Genomic DNA, 20,000 nt, shown 5'->3' with positions numbered 1-20,000 from the left:
CCTGGTTTGTTTTTTCCTTTCTTATTCTTTATATAAAATTTAAGTTTTCTCCTAGAGTAAGTGACACCCTCAATTCCTTGACAACACACACCAAAGCACGCACACACTAAGTAAAAAAAAGGTATATGAAATACAAGGAAAATACTTTGTTGATTGACAGAGAACACAACGTGAAAGAAAGCGTATAAACCCAAACCACGGATGAAATCAGATGTTGCCTTGCAAGTTTTTATTTCTCTTCCCATAATAATCCACATGTCGCCTTGGCCTCAACCCTCAGGACGAAGATCATATTTCACAACTTCCTTTACTGAGCCGTGCCGTGATGTTCTTTTTCCTTCATTACTGGTAGAGCCCAGGAGCGCCACCCTGGGTATTTCATTTCATTGTACTAAGCGTCACACGAAAAACAGGATATTCTCACGCGACGGTGGTTCGTGTTCATTTGTATGTTAGCTCAGGTTTATCCGTAGCTGAGTGGTCAAGGAAGAGGTGTGAGGGGAATAGTCAATGCGGTGGTTGCCTCACTCAACAACCTGAGAGCGAGCGTGATCTTCATGATTCAGCAGTGTTGTAACGAGTGATTTAGTAATGCAGTGTGTGTGTGTGTGTGTGTGTGTGTGTGTGTGTGTGTGTGTGTGTGTGTGTGTGTGTGTCACTCATTCAGCTATTAGTGAATGTGTAAATAGATTATGTTTTGATGTGAATAATTTTTTTGTAATGTTTCTTTAATTTTTCTCTTTTCAATATAATAATTATTGTTACTACTATTATTATTATTGTTATTATTATTATTATTATTATTATTATTATTATTATTATTATTATTATCATTATTATTATCATTATTGTTATTATTGTTATTATTATTATTACTATTATTATCATTGTTGTTATTATTATTGTTTATTTAGTTTTTATGGCAGGAATTGTAATGATTCCTTCTGATGGCTATCTCTCTCTCTCTCTCTCTAGTCATTTCAAAGCATCAGTATTATGTAGAATGAATTATGTTGGTTTAATCCTTTTGTCGGTCAAAAAAGAAGAAAGGAGGAAAAATGAAAGACAGATGACGCTGGTTGAGGAAATTCAGTGAAGGGAAAAAGTAAAGGAAGCAATAAAGGAAAGCAGAGAAGGTTACGAGAAAACACGGAAAAGAAAGAGAGAGAGAGAGAGAGAGAGAGAGAGAGAGAGAGAGAGAGAGAGAGAGAGAACAAATTCTAGAGAAAAACGAAACACCAATAGATTATGAAAGAAAATATGAGTTAATTGATAAATGATAATCAAATAAGAGTGAATGGAGATTGTTGGAAGACGATTGTGTGAGAAATTCAATTATTCGAAAAGGAAAAATAAATAAATAACGTCTTACGGTTCCTGTTCAAATATTAACCCCTTTCTAAAGAGAACGGGTTTGGGTGGTATCTGAGCTGCGCCATCTTATATATATATATATATATATATATATATATATATATATATATATATATATATATATATATATATATATATATATATATATATATATACATATATATCATGCTGGCTTTTTCACGGGAATTTATTGGCTAAAGGGGATACTTTTTTGGGGTACCTCCTATCTCAAAGCCCACCCGCTAGGAAACCGTTGCTCCGAGTGAGGAAGCCCAATCTACACTCAGACCGTGGACAGGATTCGAACCCGTGCGCTGGATAAACATGCCATAGGCTGCATTTCCGACACTTTCCCCTCCTTCTCTCCCTCCTTCCTCCCTCCTCCCTACCCCACCATCCTCCCCCATTCCTCGGTAGTCGCCCAGTACTCCCTCCCTCACACTCTCTCTTCCGCTGTTCCGCAGACTGGAGGCGTGGCTGCAGGAAGTGGCAGCGGCGGCGGCGGCGGTGGTGGATCATCTTTCGTCCTTCGTCCTTCCTTCCGTCACGCAAGTCACTCGCCAGCATCTCGCCGTGACCTTCATTTCCTCGTGCATGTGAGTAACCGTCCTTAGTGGCATGTTACTCAGGCTATGCTGGGACTATTGTGAGCCGTTACACTCCCTGGTCTTGTGGACAGTCTGGCCGTCCGCCACCCAGAATTGTTATAGGTGTTGGAAACTGGTGCATTTTAATTTTAACTAACAGAGTTTGGATGAACCTGAATTAATATATGGAAACGTTATGGAGGTAATCTGCGTATACATAACAAGACCGCGTGCTTATGTAAGACTTAATTAGCGTTGTATATAAAATGCGCAACTGTTGGAAGATGTTTAGATATTGAAGATATTAAAGTTAATGATCTCCTTTATGGTTTTACGACCGTTTCGAAACATTGTTGTTTTGCTGCTTAGAATTAGCTAGTACGAGACGCAGGATGCCTGTAACTCATTTTCCATCGCCATGTGTGCCAGCAACGAGAGAGTTGACGGCAGTTATGAGAGTCAGTGCTTACGTCCGGGCTGAGTCATGGGCATCCGGACTCGCCCTCGCGGTCACTTCACCATGGCCCTGTGGCATTGTGCGCGGCACTGCGGGTTTCCCTCGAGTGCACAAAGGATGTTTAGCGAAGAGAAAGGAAGAGGAAAAGCCCAGTGGTTGATTGCTCAATGACGTAAAGATGCCGCAGACCGTGGGAAAGTGTCTTAATGCTCTACATAGGGATTAACGATGTCATCCTACATCTTTTGGAATATTGTGCTCACATAGACAGATTCGCTTATGTTGGCTGGTAACCAGCAGGAAAACGATCGATTAATTAGGTGAAGCAGTTCCCTGTCTTCGAACACTACGTAGTTATAGTTTCAGATGTTTCGATCTCGTTAGAATAAGCAAACAGGGTCAATCAGTCAACATTATGAATGACAATATTGTCTTCAGGAATTGAGTTATACAGAAAGTGATTCAAGATATCATTTTCTTTAACTTTCATGTTCATCCATTAATGCATCTGACAAAAGTAAAATTAGGAAATGTAGCTTAATTGATTAACGTGCGATATATATATATATATATATATATATATATATATATATATATATATATATATATATATATATATATATATATATATATATATTATGAAAAGAAAAGCAAAGAGCCAACAGACAAACGCAACACGGAAAGATGAACGCTTTGTGGCAGCTTTCCGTTTCATCTACTATACCTAGTACTATACAGTGCTTACTCCAGTTTTGCGAATTCAAATTTTGCGATACGCCAATTTTGCGACCAAGGACCAAAAATTGCCATTTTTAAAATTTCCCCATCTTGCTCCTTTCTCCTGGTATTGCGAGTGGTGGCGGAAGAGAGCGCGTTCCCGCAAATTATATATTACTGTATTATATAGGCAACATTTTATTAATTTATTCATATTTATCATATTATACTATATTATCATATTTATATTATATTTATCATAGTTTGGTGGTTTTTGGCTAGTTTTCATAAAAATCTGGCGGTAATTCAACGAAGCTCATCTGACAACACTGCCCCGCTCCCTCGGCATCCCTCCCGCCTTACGTACAGTCGTACACCTCCACGGAGTAGAGGTGGGCAAGAATCGCTGTTTTGAGTATCGCCGATTCCGATGCTAAAGTCTGTTGGAATCGCTGGTATCGATTCCGGAATCGATACCAGGGCCAGGGAGCCAGCCGATCCTGGTATCGCTTCATACCCTTCGCGATTCCGGAATCGATCCCACCGCTCTGTCTCCAGCGCGCGATCTGGGGCGCCAACTGATTCTGGTATCCCTTCATGCCTGCCCTTCACGTCCACGACACTGGTATCGCCTCCTTGCAATCACGATTTGACTTGGTATTGTGGCAGTGTGTGAAGCGATTCCGGAATATTATTTTTCTACGCACACACACACACACACACACACACACACACACACACACACACACACGGCCCGGTAGCTCAGTGGTTAGAGCGCTGGCTTCACAAGCCAGAGGACCGGGGTTCGATTACCCGGCCGGGTGGAGATATTTGGGTGTATCTCCTTTCACGTGTAGCCCTGTTCACCTAGCAGTGAGTAGGTACGGGATGTAAATCGAGGAGTTGTGACCTTGCTGTCCCGGTGTGTGGTGTGTGCCTGGTCTCAGGCCTATCCGAAGATCGGAAATAATGAGCTCTGAGCTCGTTCCGTAGGGTAACGTCTGGCTGTCTCGTCAGAGACTGCAGCAGATCAAACAGTGAATTACACACGTCCCGGTGTGTGGTGTGTGCCTGGTCTCAGGCCTATCCGAAGATTGGAAATAATGAGCTCTGAGCTCGTTCCGTAAGGTAACGTCTGGGTCTCTCGTCAGAGACTGCAGCAGATCAAACAGTGAAACACACACACACACACACACACACACACACACACATGGAAGAGGAACAAATAAACAATTATTTGGTTGAGGTATTTGATATTTATTATGAAAATACTTTATATACAAAATAAAATATTACAAAATATATTTCAGTGTATAATCACAACCAATACTTTATCTCAGTTCCGTATCACAAAATGAAAGGGAGATTCCTATTAAAAATGCCAAACAATAATATAATCACAAGAATGGCAAAAATACATAATACATCCTAAGATTATGGCAAAATTGTTATATTCATAACTAAATATTCCTTTATTTCACTATATCCTTTCAAAGAAAAAAATATATTCATTTATATATATATATATATATATATATATATATATATATATATATATATATATATATATATATATATATATATATATATATATATATATATATATATATATATATATATATATATATATATATATATATATATATATATATATATATATATATATATATATATATATATATATATATATATATATATATATATATATATATATATATATATATATATATATATATATATATATATATATATATATATATATATATATATATATATATATATATATATATATATATATATATATATATATATATATATATATATATATATATATATATATATATATATATATATATATATATATATATATATATATATATATATATTAAAATACATATAATATACCCTAGCCAATACTTTATCACAGTTCCGTATCACAAATTAAGCTAGTGAAATCGACAGGCCAAGGTATCGATACCATTCAGTGGAATCGATACCATGCTGTCTGCGGCGGAATCGACGGAATCGATTCCGGAATCGTATCGTGCCCACCCCTACCACGGAGTTCTCTCTGCAAATTTGGAGGAAACTTTGTGCTCGACTTTGTGCGACATGGCGCCACCAACCAAGAAAAACATTAGGCTAACTTTGGAGCAGAAGATGAAGATAATTAAGATGAAAAGAGATGGAAAACGGAACTGTGATATTTCCAGAGTTTGGTGTGGGAGATTCAGCTGTGAGAATGGTGTTTAAAAACAGTGAGAAAATTGAAAAAGCTGTAAAAACCTATGGTGGACTGATTTTTTATTATCGTAGCCATTGTACAAACACTGATCATTCATATGGCTCAATATATATATGTGATATAAATATGGGCAAAATATTAGGAAAATATTGAAAAATTAGGCGACCATGGACAGAGGGGTCCACCATATTCAATATTCCCCATAGGAATAATACTTCCAATTTTGCGACTTCCAAATTTGCAACTCACAATGCCGCCCCATTTCTCGCAAAATTGGAGTAAGCACTGTAATACTCTTCTTCAGTGATACGGGGTTCTCACGGTCAGGAATGTGAGACCATCCCTGGACAGGAAGCCGTGATGACGTTAAGGTAAACAGAGGGAAGACCAACAGGATACCTACGCACCGGTGGATTGTTTCGACTCGTTGGAACCTCGCGTATTTAGGGAAGGACACAAGGGACGAGGCACGTGCAGCGCTTTGGGAAATCCGTGAAGGTAGTGAAGGTGAAAGCTTTATTGTATGTATGTGTGTTTAGGGGGATGTGGACTATAGTTTTAGGGCATATCGTTGCTATGACAGTAATGACTTGATTCCTAGGAACGTCCTAAATGTGGCATACAATGTAATTCTAATAATTATTACGTTTTAGCTAAACCCGGAAGAGTTTTCTCCCCAACAATGATAACTTAATTACCCCAAAACAACTTTCCTCGATGATTGCTTATTTTCTTCAATGATTGCTATTAATTTATCCCAGAAAATTTTTCGCCTGACAATTATTTACAGATCAGTTGCTCCAGAACAATATTTCTCACTAACAATGACTTCTTATTTACCTGAGAACAGCGTTTACACTAACAATGATTACTTTATTTATCTTAGAATAATTTTTCCTCTAACATTAATTACCTAAGGACAAATTTACCTCCCCATAACAATTATTTGCTTCTTGATTGAATCATAACGGTTTCTCTTCAATAATCATTACTTAACTGACAATGATTACTTAACTATCACAGAAAAATTCCCTCTAACAATGATTACTTAATTACCCCGGAACAGTTTTTCCTCTAACAATGATTATTAATTACCTAAGGATAGTCTTTCCTCTGGCAATGACTGATACCCGAAACAGTTTTTCCACTATAACTATTCCGTCATAACTACCTCAGAGCAATTTTTTTTTTCTCTTACTTTCTTATACTTACCTACTTGCTCATTTACATAGATTGAAGTTCGCACACGAGACAGATGAAATTATACAAGGAGACGGAAGAAATGAAAGCTATGATCCTTCAATTGGCAGTAACCTCTCGAACAATTAAAGGACTTCGAATTCCTTCCAGTCACTTGTTATAATTATTTCATCCATCACTCTCGGAACGATTGCGTTTACATCAGTACAGTAGACATGCCTGATATTTTCTCTCCCGAATGTGATGGTAATTTGAATACACGTTTGCATATTTTTTTTCCTATTTTCATTGAAGTAAGTGGAGGAAGACACGAGTGGCTGAACTGACATAAGACGGTACGGTAAGATACAGTACGGTATGGTACGGTACGGGGACTTGCCGTACACTATTGCCTCAAACACCAAATTTTGTTAACGTACACAATTTAAATGCCATGGTGATTTAGTTTAACTCGTGCTTGAGATCACCGCCCAGTATAATTCATTTATTTAGTTTTCGTTACTCTTAAAAAATCCTTCTTTTCAATGGATCATGAAATGTCTTTACTCGACATGACTTGCTCAGGGGGTTAAAATTATCCGCTGGCGACAAAGGCAAAGAAAAACTATAATAATTTTATAATGTTTAATAAAATGATGATAATAATAATAATGATAATGATAATAATAATAATAATAATAATAATAATAATAATAATAATAATAATAATAATAATGATAATGCTGATAAATATTATCATGATTAATAATAATAATAACTAATAATAGTAATAATGAGCTACAACAACAATAATAATAATGATGATAATAATAATAATAACAATAATAACAATGATAATGATAATGAGGTACAATAATAATAATAATAATAATAATAATAATAATAATAATGAGCTGCAATTGTAATGTTCGCCGACTCAGCCTCCATGGAGTGGCTACGCAGTGCATCAGATGTTCGTAGGATTAGGGTTGAAAGCCTTTCATGAACTGAGTTGTTGTTGTTACAGTCTCAAGGACAAAATGAGACTAACTTGGAATAATTATAAGCTCGGTGGTGCAACGCAGCACCAACAGCGACACAGGCTGGCTGTCTCCTGTGATAGCAGTGGGACACATCACTGTACATCCAGCCTAGGGAATAGTTGTGATGGCAGCGTGTATGTTGAATGTATAAGTGTATTGATCTTACCCAATGGAACACGGGATTTGCAGACAAAACGAGACTTCATGTAAGCATTCTATTTGTTTTATGTGAGCATTTTTAACTTATTTTCTTTTGCATTAATTAGATTTAGTATTATAATCACTATTATTTTATCATAAACTCTGGCTGAATACTTCTTAGTCACGTAAAGGGAGTGAAACTAAAATGTGAACAGCAATAGTGATGACATTAAAAGTGAAAATTACAGCTTGACAGAAGTAGGGATTCACGGTCATTCATGGTGGGAAGTCCACCTCGTGATAACAGATGTAGCTTCTACGTCTTTGTGCTGCCCTGGCTGCGTTTCTTCTTCCCTGCTCTCATCAAAGCCGTTTTTGTTTTTCTTCTTTTAGGCAGTTAATTTATCTTGAATTTTCTATTATTTTTTGTCTTGCGTTTACTTTATGAATCATTTGTCTGTTTAGTTCATCCGTTACTACCTTTCTCACGGTGTCATCCTCCTCAGGTGTGCTACACCTATCGAGAGTGCAGTTGGCTTCTTTAAACGTACAGACCAACGCTTCTTGGCTGCTATAGAGATAGAGTTAGCAAGGTAAAGAAAACTATGAATGATTGATGACTTAACTTTATTGTTGTAAGTGTATACAGAAAAGATAAATATTTTATTATAGTTGTTAAATCATGTATAAATATTTGAGATGGGTAAAATTTCCCATAATTAAATCACAGCTGTAGAATATTATTGCATACACACTGCAACCTACATGCTGATAAATTGTGACGCTGTAGAGAATTCTACAAGGCTGTAAAAGAAGATATGAAGATATTTTGGACCATTTAATGTCAAGAGTTACGTATGGAAAGGGAAAGAGGAAATAAAGTAGGAAAAGAATAGTGGCAAGAGCAAAGAAACTTTATGAATGTTGACTGGATAAGACACTGTAGAGAGATTGACAAGACAGGGCTCAGAAATTTAGTGACTGTCCATGGGAGGACTACAAGATAGATGGGAAAGAAAAAACAAAAGGAACTGTACAGAAGGCTGGGACAAGACGATAGGAAAGAGGGGTTCGTGTGATTGTAGTAAAGAGAGGATGCGTATGACTCCTTTCCAAGCTGCATCTTTTAAAGATACTTTCCGGATTTCTCTACAGAAAGAACCAAGGTGGCTGCAGATGATTGCAAGGTGTGTGAGGAGTGTGACGACCAGGTGCAGTGGCGTGGAGTGTGAGGTATGCGAGTTGTAGTTCCACACAGCCTGTGTGGGGCTGAAGGCCTCCAACAAGATGCTGAACCACAAAAACACTTTGTGTGATGAGTGTCTGGAGACAGCCAGGGAAAGATTAACAAGGAAGGAGGACGCAAACAATGGCGACTATGACCAGCAAGAACACACAGACCGAAGCCAAGGAGGACAACCAGGCTGTGCACGTCCAGCAAAACCTGGAAGACAAGGGCATGCAGACTGAAAGACCAGCACCCGAGAAGAGTACCAGTAATGATGCTTTTTTTTTTTTTTTTTTTATACCATGTGAGCTTTTCACGGGAATTTCTGGGCTAAAGGGGATACTTTTTGCGGTACCTCCTATCTCAAAGCCCATCCGCTAGGAAACAGTTGCCCCGAGTGAGGAAGCCCAACCTACACTCGGACTGTGGACAGGATTCGAACCCGTGCGCTTGGAGACCCCTTAGACCCCAAAGCACACATGGTTCCACTGTACCACGGCAGTTCAGCGGAAGTCTTCAATATGTATTATTGGGGACAGTGTGGTGAAGAACACAGGCTCCCACCTCAAGATCAGGATGAGTGGAAGCTCACAGGAGTGCCTGAGAGGAGACAGGATTCACGATATCAAGAAGACTGAGCCTAAGACACAGAGTTTTGAGAATGACTTACTGGTGATCCAGAGTGGTGGCAATGATCTTTATAGAATTGGAGAAGCGACAGTAAAGGAGGTAGAGGCAGTGAAAACTGCTGAAGGCAAGAACCTGAGTGTGACTGGTGGTCGTCATCAGACGACCAAGGGAAAGAGACCGGTACAAGCAACTGAGTAGACGGACGAACAGCAAGATCCAGGTGGAGGTACTGAAGCTGAAGTTGGCCTGGCTGAGGGCCAAGAAAGGCAACAGCAGCTTCTTTGACTTGGATGCTACTCAGAAGGAAGCCATGGACTTCTTGACGGATGGCGTACACCTCAATGAAGTCGGCTGCGTGAGTGGATGCGTGCAAGGTCCCTTGTGTGCGTGGGCTCTGCCTGAAAGAAGGAGAGGAATGTACCGGAGCAAGGAAGAGAAAACACCAAACAAGCAAAGTCATGTATGAAATTAAGTTGTATATGAATGTGAGAGGATGGGGCATTGGAAAGTTTCAGGATGTATGTAAGTAGTTGAATGAGAGGAATGTGCACTTGAGGGATGCAGTACGAAGGGAAGGGGACCAGTATGCAATGATAGGAAAGGGACGCAGAAAACAGGAAAAGTTAGGAGGCGGCGTAGCCCTGCTCAACAGAAAAGTGAGGAACCTGAGAATGGAAGAGATACTGTGGAAAGTAAGGATGTATTAGTTGCCAGACTGGAATACATGAATGAGTGTGGGAAATCTGAGAGGGTAGTGGTAGTGTATATGACAATGACAATGGAAGGTGATAGAGCAGTCTGGGAGAATAGCAGGAAGTATGATGTGCTGAAGATTGTGAGAGAGCATGATGCAATGGAGGAAGTGATTGTTATGGGAGATACGAATGTTCATGTGGGCATTTTAAGTGAACAAATGAATACCAAATGGTGAGATGCTTGAGTTTGTGAATGAGATGGACCTGGAGAACCAGAATGAGACCCTAACTAAAGGACGAATTACTATATGCTAGTGAATGGGAGAATGCGTGAGATTGTGGACCACATGTGGATTGATGAGGATGGAAGGATTGGTGTTGTCTGGGACTATAACAAGCTGGTACTCGAGTGTAAGTTGTATGGAAGAGAGAGAAAGAATGCAAACACTAAGGGGAGAAAGTGGAGGTTGAGGGATGTAGGATGGGAGAACTTCCAGGTAGAGACTTGAGTGAAAGAGGCTGGGAGGAAGAACGTTTGAATAGTTTGGATGAGCTGAAAGATAGGTTTGTTGAGAATGTGAGAACGAGTGCCAGAAAGTGTGCATGTCAGCCGTGGTGGAATGACGAGAGAGAGAGAGAGAGAGAGAGAGAGAGAGAGAGAGAGAGAGAGAGAGAGAGAGAGAGAGAGAGAGAGAGAGAGAGAGAGAGAGAGAGAGAGAGAGAGAGAGAGAGAGAGAGAGAGAGAGAGAGAGAGAGAGAGAGTAAATAGGGTATGCAGGCAATTGAGAAAGAATGCTTGGATAGCATATATGAGTCATCAGCGAGTGGCGAAAACGAAAGATAATAAATGTACAAGTTAGGTGTGGAAGGTGGCTGGGATTGGTAAAGGTTCCTGAGGAGTAGAGGGGATGCCTGACATTGATTATGTGGAGAGCCTAAGGGTGAATGGGGCACTGGTGACAGAAAGATGCTATGAGAAGGGAGATTAAAGAGTTTTGGGAAGAGATTGGAGGTGTAGGCAAGGTATTTGATGTGAGAAAAGGATGTGTGACACTGGAGAAGAAGGATGCGGATGAAATGAATGAGAGAATTAGCAGCAAGGAGGTGGAAAAATGTGTGAGAAGGCAGAAAAATGGGAAAACAGCAGGGCCGGATGACATACTGTATGAGATGTAAAAAAATGGAGGGGATAGATAGTTCTGATTGATGGATGACATGACAGCTATTTGACCAGGTGTGGGAAGAAGAGAGAGTGCCAAGAATGTGGAATGAATGCATGATGACTGTTGCTCAAGGGAGGATACAAGAGCAAGAATGAGCAGAAGAACTACAGACCAACAGCATCATTAAATACAGTAGGGAGAGTTTTTAGTGCAGTGCTGAATGAGAGATTGTGCAAATGGATTGAAAGAGCTGGGGTGTTAGGTAAAGAACAGAATGGTTTCCGGGTAGGCAGGAGAGCAGAAGATAACTTGGTTGTGGTGAACGAAGTGATTGAGAGAAAGAAGGATGGTAGTAAATTATACTTAGGTTTTCTAGACAGAGAAGGCATATGATAGGGTAAATAAGGAAATAAATGCTTGCTCAAGTCCTAGAAAAAGATTGGGTTGAGCACAAAGTAACATATACAGAGGAACTGGCTGCCAACATGAGAGGAATGAATGCAGGGAGTAAATGTGGAGAATGACGTGTGTGGTCCTGTATGATGATGATATTGTAATTAGGAGTGAATCAGCAGAGAAGTTTCAAAGCTTGCTGAATTATGTAGGTGGGGTAAGTTTTAGCAGTGAGAAGAGCAAGGTCAAGATTGTGAATAGGTCGACCTGCTGGTGTTCCTGTGCAGGCGTTGCCTCAATAGGAGCATTGAGGAATGGAGGAATGAAGACAACGATAAGGAAACGAAAAGCATGCAACAGCAGAGTACCCAGACGGAAAACCCGAAAAAGGAAGCAGAAGTTCAGACGGAGAAGAATGAAGACCAGCAAGAAGTAGTGGAAGTTGGAAGAGTAGAAAACTGACCCAGGAAGAGGATGATGTTTAAGAAAGCTCCAGTCCATATTATCAGTGACAGTATGGTGAGGAAGACCCCAGACTTCCAAGGGGGAGGTGGAATGCACCAGCATGGGAGGTGCCAAGATACAGGATGTGAAGAAGAAAGTTCTAGAAGTTAAAGAAATGGAAGAAAGAAGCCTGCTGGTGATCCAAGGAGAAAATAACCTAGAAGTAACTGGGGCTGAAGAAACAGTAAAAGAAGTGGTAGAGGCAGTCAGGGCAGCTGAAGACAAGATGAGTGTGGCTGTGGTGGGGGTCCTGCGGGGCCCGCGTGAAGGGGCGTTGTATGAAAAGACAAGGGGAGACGAACCGGATGCTCTGCAAGGAACTCCTGAAGCTTAAAATGGAATGGCTTGCAGAGAAGAAGGGAATGTCAGCTTCCTGGATTTTGATGGGATCCTGGATCAAGACAGGCTCTTCAGCAGAGACGGCGTCCACCTCAACCAGGATGGAAACCAAAAGATGGGACGGCGACTGGCTGAGTGGATGAGGGCAAGGCAGGTGTGCTGCACGGAGACGGCTTGACGAGGAGGACCAATGGATGATGGCAGACAAAGAATAGAACAAACTAACCAGGCAAGTGAATGTGTGAAGTTTGGCTGTATGAATGTGAGAGGATGGGGTGTGGGGAAGTTTGACGATGTATGCAGGGAACTTGAGGAGTGGAAGTTCTACGTAGTTGGGCTTACCGAGACTCACCTGAGAGATGACATGTGAATGGAGGGATGTGAGTATGTCATGATAGGGAAGGGCCGTAGGACACAGGAGACACTGGGAGGAGGCATAGCCTTACTCTACAAGAAAGGAAGAGGACTGAAAGTAGAGGAAATAGATGTGGGGAGGTGTGAAAGTAGTGAAGATGTGATGGCAGTGAGAGTAGAATGTAAGAATAAAGTTGGCAGAACAGAGAAGATGGTGGTGGTGGTAGTTTATATGACTGTTATGGGAGAAAGAGCTGATAGGGAGAATAGGAGGAAGTTTGATGTACTTAGAAGAATGGTGAGAAAGCATAGGGAGGAAAGAGTGCTTGTTATGGGTGACATGAATACACATATAGGTTTATTGGGTGAACGAATGAACAGGAACGGTGAAATGCTTGAAGAGTTTGTGGATGAAATGGAGTTTGAGAATCTGAATGTTACCTTGGCTGAGGGCGAGTGACTTGGAATGCAAGGGAGCATGAATCAGCGATTGACTACATTTTGGTGAATGGAAGAATGTGTGAGATTGTGTCACACGTGGATAGATGAGGATGATGGTATGGTGGATATTGTGTCTGACCATGAAAGTGGCAAGTAAGGAAAGGAGGTGGAGACAGATGTAGGGTGGGAGAACTTTCAGGTAGATCTGAGTGAGAGAAGGTGGGATGATGATGTAAGGGTACATGATGTTGAGCACCTGAATGAGAGACTGGTTGAGAATGTGCGGAGTGCTGCTGAGAATCCGATAGGGTATGTGAGAGTAGGTAGGAGAAGGAGAGTATGCAAACCATGGTGGAACAGTGAAATCAGAGAGGCCAGGAAGGAGCGAAAGAGAATGAGTAGACAGTGTAGATGGTTGAGAAAAAAGAGACATGAAAGTGATGAGGCAGAGAATGAGTACCTGAATGCATGGGAAGAATATGTGAAACAACAGAGACTCACAAGGCGAATGATAATGAAAGCTAAAGTGAAGTGTGAAAGAAGTGTGATTGAATCTTTAAGAGAAAGGCATGGAAGGTGGCCGTGAATGGTACAAGTTCATGAGAGGTGAGAATATGTCAGAGAATGTTGGTGTGGAGAGTCTGAAAGTGAATGGGAAGTTATAACAGAGAAGAATGAGATCAGGGAGGCAATTAGACAGTTCTGGGAAGAGGTGGGTGGTGTAGGTGAAGTGTTTGGTGTGAGAGAAGGATGTGTGACTCTGGAGATGAAGAATGCAGATGAACTGAATGAGAGAATCAGCAAGGAGGAGGTAGAGAGATGTGTGAAAAGGCAGAAGAATGGGAAGGCAGCAGGTTTAGACGGGATACCATATGAGATGTATAAAAATGGTGGGGAGGTTGTTATTGACAGGATGACTGAGGTGTTTAACCAGGTGTGGGAGGAAGAGAGGGTGCCAAGAATGTGGAATGAATGCAGGGTGACTCTGTTGCATAAGGGAGGACACAAGAGTAAGAATGAACTGAAGAACTATAGGCCGATTGCATTATTAAACACAGTAGGTAAAGTATTTAGTGGAGTGCTGAATGAGAGATTGTGTAAATGGATTGAGCGAGCTGGAGTGTTAGGTGAGGAACAGAATGGTTTCCGTGTGGACAGGAGGGCTGAGGATAACTTGTTTGTGGTAAATGAAATGATTGAGAAAAAAGAAAGGAGGAGGCAAATTGTATTTAGGTTTTTGGATATAGAAAAGCTTATGATAGGGTGGATAGAGAAATGTTAGTCAGAGTCTTAGGAAAGATTGGGTTGAGTGAAAAAATAATCAACATAGTGCATAGCATGTATGTTGACACCAAAGCTAAATACAGACTAGGAGATATAGAGACAGACTGGGTGAAGAGTGAGAGAGGAGTTAGGCAAGGATGTATTCTGTCACCAACCCTTTTCAGTTTGTATACAGAGGAGTTAGCAGCCAGATTGAGAAGAATGAATGCAGGAGTAAGAGTGGGAAATGAGAAGATAGGTGTGCTCCTTTATGCAGATGATGTGGTGGTCATGAGTGAGTCAGCAGTTGAGTTGCAGAGAATGCTAGATGTTGTGGATGGATATGGGAGAGACTTTGGAGTTAGGTTTAGTAGTGAGAAAAGTAAGGTGATGATAGTGAATAGGTCTGAGGATGAAAGCAATGCAGTATGGAAAATTGGAGAGAATGAGATGAATCAGGCACGAGAATATAAGTACTTGGGGATGTGGGTGAGTCCAAGTGGGTGTGAAAAGACAAAGAATGAAAAGTTAGGTTTAGTGAATCAGTGGGTAGGACGATTGGGGAGTGCAGCAAGAATGAGAGCAAGCAAATATGATGTGCTGAGAGAGGTGTGGAAGAGTGTGGCGGTGCCCAGCATAATGTATGGTATGGATGTGATTGCATGGAATGAAAGTGAAATTGACAAGCTAGAAGTGGGACAAAATAGAATAGGTAGAATGGCACTGAATGCTCCAAGGTACACAGCAGTAGAAGCTTTGAGAGGGGATATGGGATGGAGCACCTTTAGGGAAAGACTAGTTAAAGCCACACTTAGATACAAGGTCAGGCTGGAAAGAATGGATGAGGAAAGAATAGTGAGGAAGGTGTACCTGTGGAATGAAAGTGGGAGTCAGTGGAGGAAGAGGTGCATGAGAATGACAGAGAGGAGTGGTTTACAAGTGGTATGGGGGATGAGAATGGCTGGGAGGAATCAAAGTGAGCGTGAATGGATCGTGACAAGAGGAGGCAGGGTAGGAACTGAATGGGATGCAAGGAAATGGAAGAGTGAGATAGACAGAGAGGTGAAGTGGGTGGGACTGAATATATGGAAGAATGGGATGGAACGAAAGAGTACCCTGGAATGGTACAAGGAAAAGGAAGCCCGATGTATGAAAAGTGGTATGATGGCAGCCCGGGTGGTGACCTTCTCTTCCGAGCTAGGGCACAGTGTATGGATGTGAATGCAAGGAACTACAGGTGGTCTGAGTCCCGCAGCAAGGTGTGCCAAATGTGTGACATGGGGGAGGACGAGACGGTGGAGCATGTCATGCTGGAGTGTGAGAAGTATGAGAGAGACAGGCATGAGATGATGCAAGTGATCTTGAGTGAATTAGGGCATAATAGGTAAGAATGAAAGAGTGTTGAAGACAGGAAGGGAATGGATTGTGTTGCTGCTGGGACTGTGTGTAGAGAAACGAGTGAAAGGATGATAGAGGCTGTGAAGGAGTATCTGGAAAGAATGTGGCGAGCGAGGTGTAGGGATCATTAACGAAGAGAAATGCTACTTTTTTTTTTTTTTCCTGTTGTCATTTTTGTCCTCTACAGGAGCAGCCGATCAAAAGGCCTGGCTCTGGAGCGATCCCGAGCCACCTGTAGCATCAAGATCAAGATCAAGGTCAAAGGATGAAAGAAATTTCCCTACAGGTGCTGCCGATACAAAGGCCTGACTCAGAAGAAATTCTGCGTCACCTGTAGCATCAAGATCAAGATCAGTGGAGACTGGGAGAGAATGAGGTGCAACAGACTGATGAATACAAGTATCTGTGGGTGTGGATGAGTCCAAATGACTGTGTGAAGGCCAAGAATGAAAAGATCAGCATGGTAAAACCATTGGGTGAGTGACTAGGAAGTGCAGCAAGTATGATGTGCTGCAATAAGTTTTTGGAAGAGTGTAGGATGATGCAAGACTAGTGAAAAAGGTGTTTCCATATAAAATGTTAGGAGTAGCAGGTGGGGGAAGAAGTGTGTCCAGATGGCAGTAAAGAGTGGCTTGGAAACTAGTTGGGCTTTTCAGCAGTGAAATGTGTAGAATTGTGTGAATGGAAGAATAAGATGGAACAAAAGAGTACGTACTTTGAAGTGGTACAGAGAGAAAGAGGCCCCAATGTATGAAAAGTGGTATGAGGGAAGCCTGGGTGATCTCTTCTGGACTAGGGCACAGTGTATGGATGTAAATGCAAGGAATTACAGATGGTCTGAGTCCTGCAGCAATGTGTGCCAGATGTGTGACATGGGAGAGGATGAGACAGTGGAACATGTGGTGCTGGAGTGTGTGAAGTATACCAGAAACAGGAATGAGATGATGCAAATGGTGCTGAGGGAATTGGGGAATGTCAGAGTGGAGAAGAAAGGAAAACAATGGATGGTGTCAAGGAATTCCTGGAGAGAATGTGGCATGCTAGATGTGTGAATCAATAAGGTGAATTATGGTGATTGCTTTCTGTACAACAGTAATGAAGTTAACTTTATACTACGAGACATGAGTACAGACTAGTTGGAAGACATTGTAGCAGTGAGACAGGGCTGCATTGCATCCTCAACCCTCTTTGATATATACATGAAGGAATTGTTAGAAAGGATTTGAAAATCTGAGAATAAAGAAAGGCGTGAAGATGGCAGATTGGGAGGCCTAGCATACGCAGCTGATGTAGTACGTGTTAACGGCTAGGACAAAAGAGGATATGGGAGTTGCTTAGAATAGTACAGAAGGGAGTGGGACATTAGATACTACAAGGACTGCAAATGTAAGGTGATAGAGTATAAATGTATAGGACGAAGCCAGTGTGTCCTTTACAGTATACTAGAAGTAGTAGATAGATGTACATGACTAGGTTTAGAAATCAAATTTATAAAGGAGAAATAAGTTGAAAAACAAAGAAATGAAATGAAGGTAAAGGGCCAGAAAGATGAAAAGCATGATTTAATGGAGAAAGTAGAAGCTTATGGAAAGGAATAGTAGTACAGAGCCATATCCTTTCCATAGGTCAGAAATTACTTATTACTGAGAGGGAGATAGCTAGTTTCAGGCAGGTGAAGTTTAGTCCCAAACAGTATAATAGCAGAGATAGTTAATCCAAGGTGAGATGTGATGGAGTACATGTATTCAGGGAAATGGTAGTGAATGGAGAGATGTATTTATTTAGAAAGATTGAGGGACTCTAAAGATTGGTGGATTAAAAAGATACTTAGAAACTCAATCAGCTTGGAGGAAAAAAAAAAAAAAAAAAAAAAAAAAAATTAAGGAGAGAGGTTAGGCAGCAAGATGTTTAAGAAGAAAATAGGAGAATAGCATTACCACATATGGCAGTCAAGAATGGAAAGAAAGTCCACACACTTAGGGGGAGAGACTGGAGACACTTCACTGGCATGTAAAGAGAGACAGACTATGGGAAATGGATTTAGTTAAAGCAAGGACAGGAACACTAAGAGACTAGAGACTAAAGCTAGAAGTATGGAAAAGCAGGACCGAGACACTAAAGCCACGTCCACACGGTTGAGCTGTGCCTGACAAGGCAAAGTCTGCAGACTATGCCCGCGTAAGGTGTCCACACGGCTGTCTGTGGTGGTTGGAGGGCAGTCGGATGCCAGCAGGAGTTGTGAGCGAGTGGTTCAGTACGGTACGATCACCATGGTGCGCGTCATACTTCGAAAGAAGATAGCACTCTATTATATCCTTTATTGCTGCAGCACGTTTGTCACTATTTCTGTAATTAAAACACCTTACATTCCACAGACATTCATGTGATTTACATATATATATATATCAATGTACTACTACGCATTTCACGGAGAGTGAGTCATTGTTTTTCGCGAATATCTTTCAAACTAATGAATTGATCGGAATGGTACTTTGACACTGTGTACAAGACACCTTCCACTAATTTTTGGTCATACTAACCATTGCCAAATGGTGTTAGTAAAAGCGTTTACTCTTGACGTTTAAAGCCGAAGTCACATGAGTCGCTAGAACTAACGTACACAATCGAACGGAGAGTGGGAGGAGGAGGGGGGAAGCGAGCAGAAGAGAGGAACGTAGGGAGGAATGGGATGGGGGATTGTAGACGTTCGTATGGATAGGTTGGTGAGGCTCGGCAACATCGTATATCTCAAGAGTAAACGCTTTTACTAACATTATTTGGCATTGCTTAGTATGACCAAAAATTAGCGGAAGGTGTCTAATATACAGTGTCAAAGTATCATTCCGATCAATTCATTAGCTTGAAAGATATTTGCGAAAAACAATGACTCACTCTGTGAAATGCGTAGTAGTATCTTGTTGTGACCAATATGCACTAGTACTCGGTGTGGACATGCTGTACTACTAACGTGGTAGTCAGTGGATCTGCCTGCACCTTACCTTAAGCGTTTGGCAGTGACGGAAGACCTCTATCCTGGACTATCCACTGCCCTCTAATGGCGCCGGGAGCAGACAGTTTGATGGTTTGCCCGCTGAAACAGATCGTACACGGGCAAAACCTTCGTGCCCGACGAACACTGCTCGACCATGTGGACGTGGCTTAACACTATAGCTACTGGAAAGAGAGAAAAACTTTATTGTGGATGTGCATAACAGTTATACTTTTAGAATCAATTGTGGGGATTACAGAATTGTAGCTGCAGACTAGATAGGAGGAAGCACATGAAAGGATTCTCACTGTGCTGGAACTGTATGGTAGTAAGGAAGAAAAGAAATAAAAAAATTGCTTGTGTAAGCCTGACATATGATGCATCACAGAGAATAGATGTTAAGAGACATATTGCTTGTGTGATCTAACAACTACCTGTCTTTTATCTACAGGCTGAGGGTAATAAGAGAAGGCAGTTAACCTACCAAGCGATGCAAAGCAGAAAAGGTCACAAGATCTTGGTCTTACTCAATCTTGAATCAGATATCTAACAAAGAATAATTGTTTAGACAAAAAATGGAATTCTAGAAAAGATTATAATTGGCAGTGAACACCCAACTCGTCTATCTTCATTCCTCATCTTGGCGCTTAAAGACCTCTCACACAATCAATACAGAAGTTAACCAATGCTGCGAGTCTGCTGCCAAGCATTATTACACAAGAATCTGACATTATCATCTCTACAATCTTCAAGTACCAGCTCTTTCCTTCAGCAGTTGTCTAAGGAACTTGGTGGCAAAAAGCTACAAGTTTCAGAAAGACGCTGTGCCATCAAATACTGAACTGCTCGCAACATAATAA

At 40.9% G+C, this 20,000-nt stretch overlaps 1 protein-coding gene and 1 long non-coding RNA gene across 2 annotated transcripts in view; one reads left to right on the top strand and one right to left on the bottom strand.

Annotated features, from left to right (window-relative positions):
- The window catches only part of LOC123506640, a 25,499-nt gene that overhangs the window by 4,471 nt on the left and 1,028 nt on the right, over positions 1-20,000 (top strand). The window contains exons 3-4 of the mRNA XM_045258888.1: positions 1,800-1,970; positions 8,899-8,930. Coding sequence (XP_045114823.1) covers positions 1,800-1,970; positions 8,899-8,930 — 203 coding nt within the window. The remainder of the gene's footprint in view (positions 1-1,799; positions 1,971-8,898; positions 8,931-20,000) is intronic.
- The window catches only part of LOC123506559, a 10,946-nt gene continuing 618 nt past the window's right edge, over positions 9,673-20,000 (bottom strand). Inside the window, exons 1-2 of the long non-coding RNA XR_006675465.1 lie at positions 19,151-20,000; positions 9,673-9,999 (exon numbers count right to left, since the gene is read on the bottom strand). The exon at positions 19,151-20,000 is cut by the window's right edge and continues 618 nt beyond it. This is a non-coding gene — a long non-coding RNA (uncharacterized LOC123506559). The remainder of the gene's footprint in view (positions 10,000-19,150) is intronic.

Source organism: Portunus trituberculatus, chromosome 20, assembly GCF_017591435.1.
Source record: "Portunus trituberculatus isolate SZX2019 chromosome 20, ASM1759143v1, whole genome shotgun sequence".
In the NCBI taxonomy this organism is placed as follows: Eukaryota; Metazoa; Arthropoda; class Malacostraca; order Decapoda; family Portunidae; genus Portunus; species Portunus trituberculatus.
This window is presented reverse-complemented; position numbering and strand designations above follow the sequence as displayed.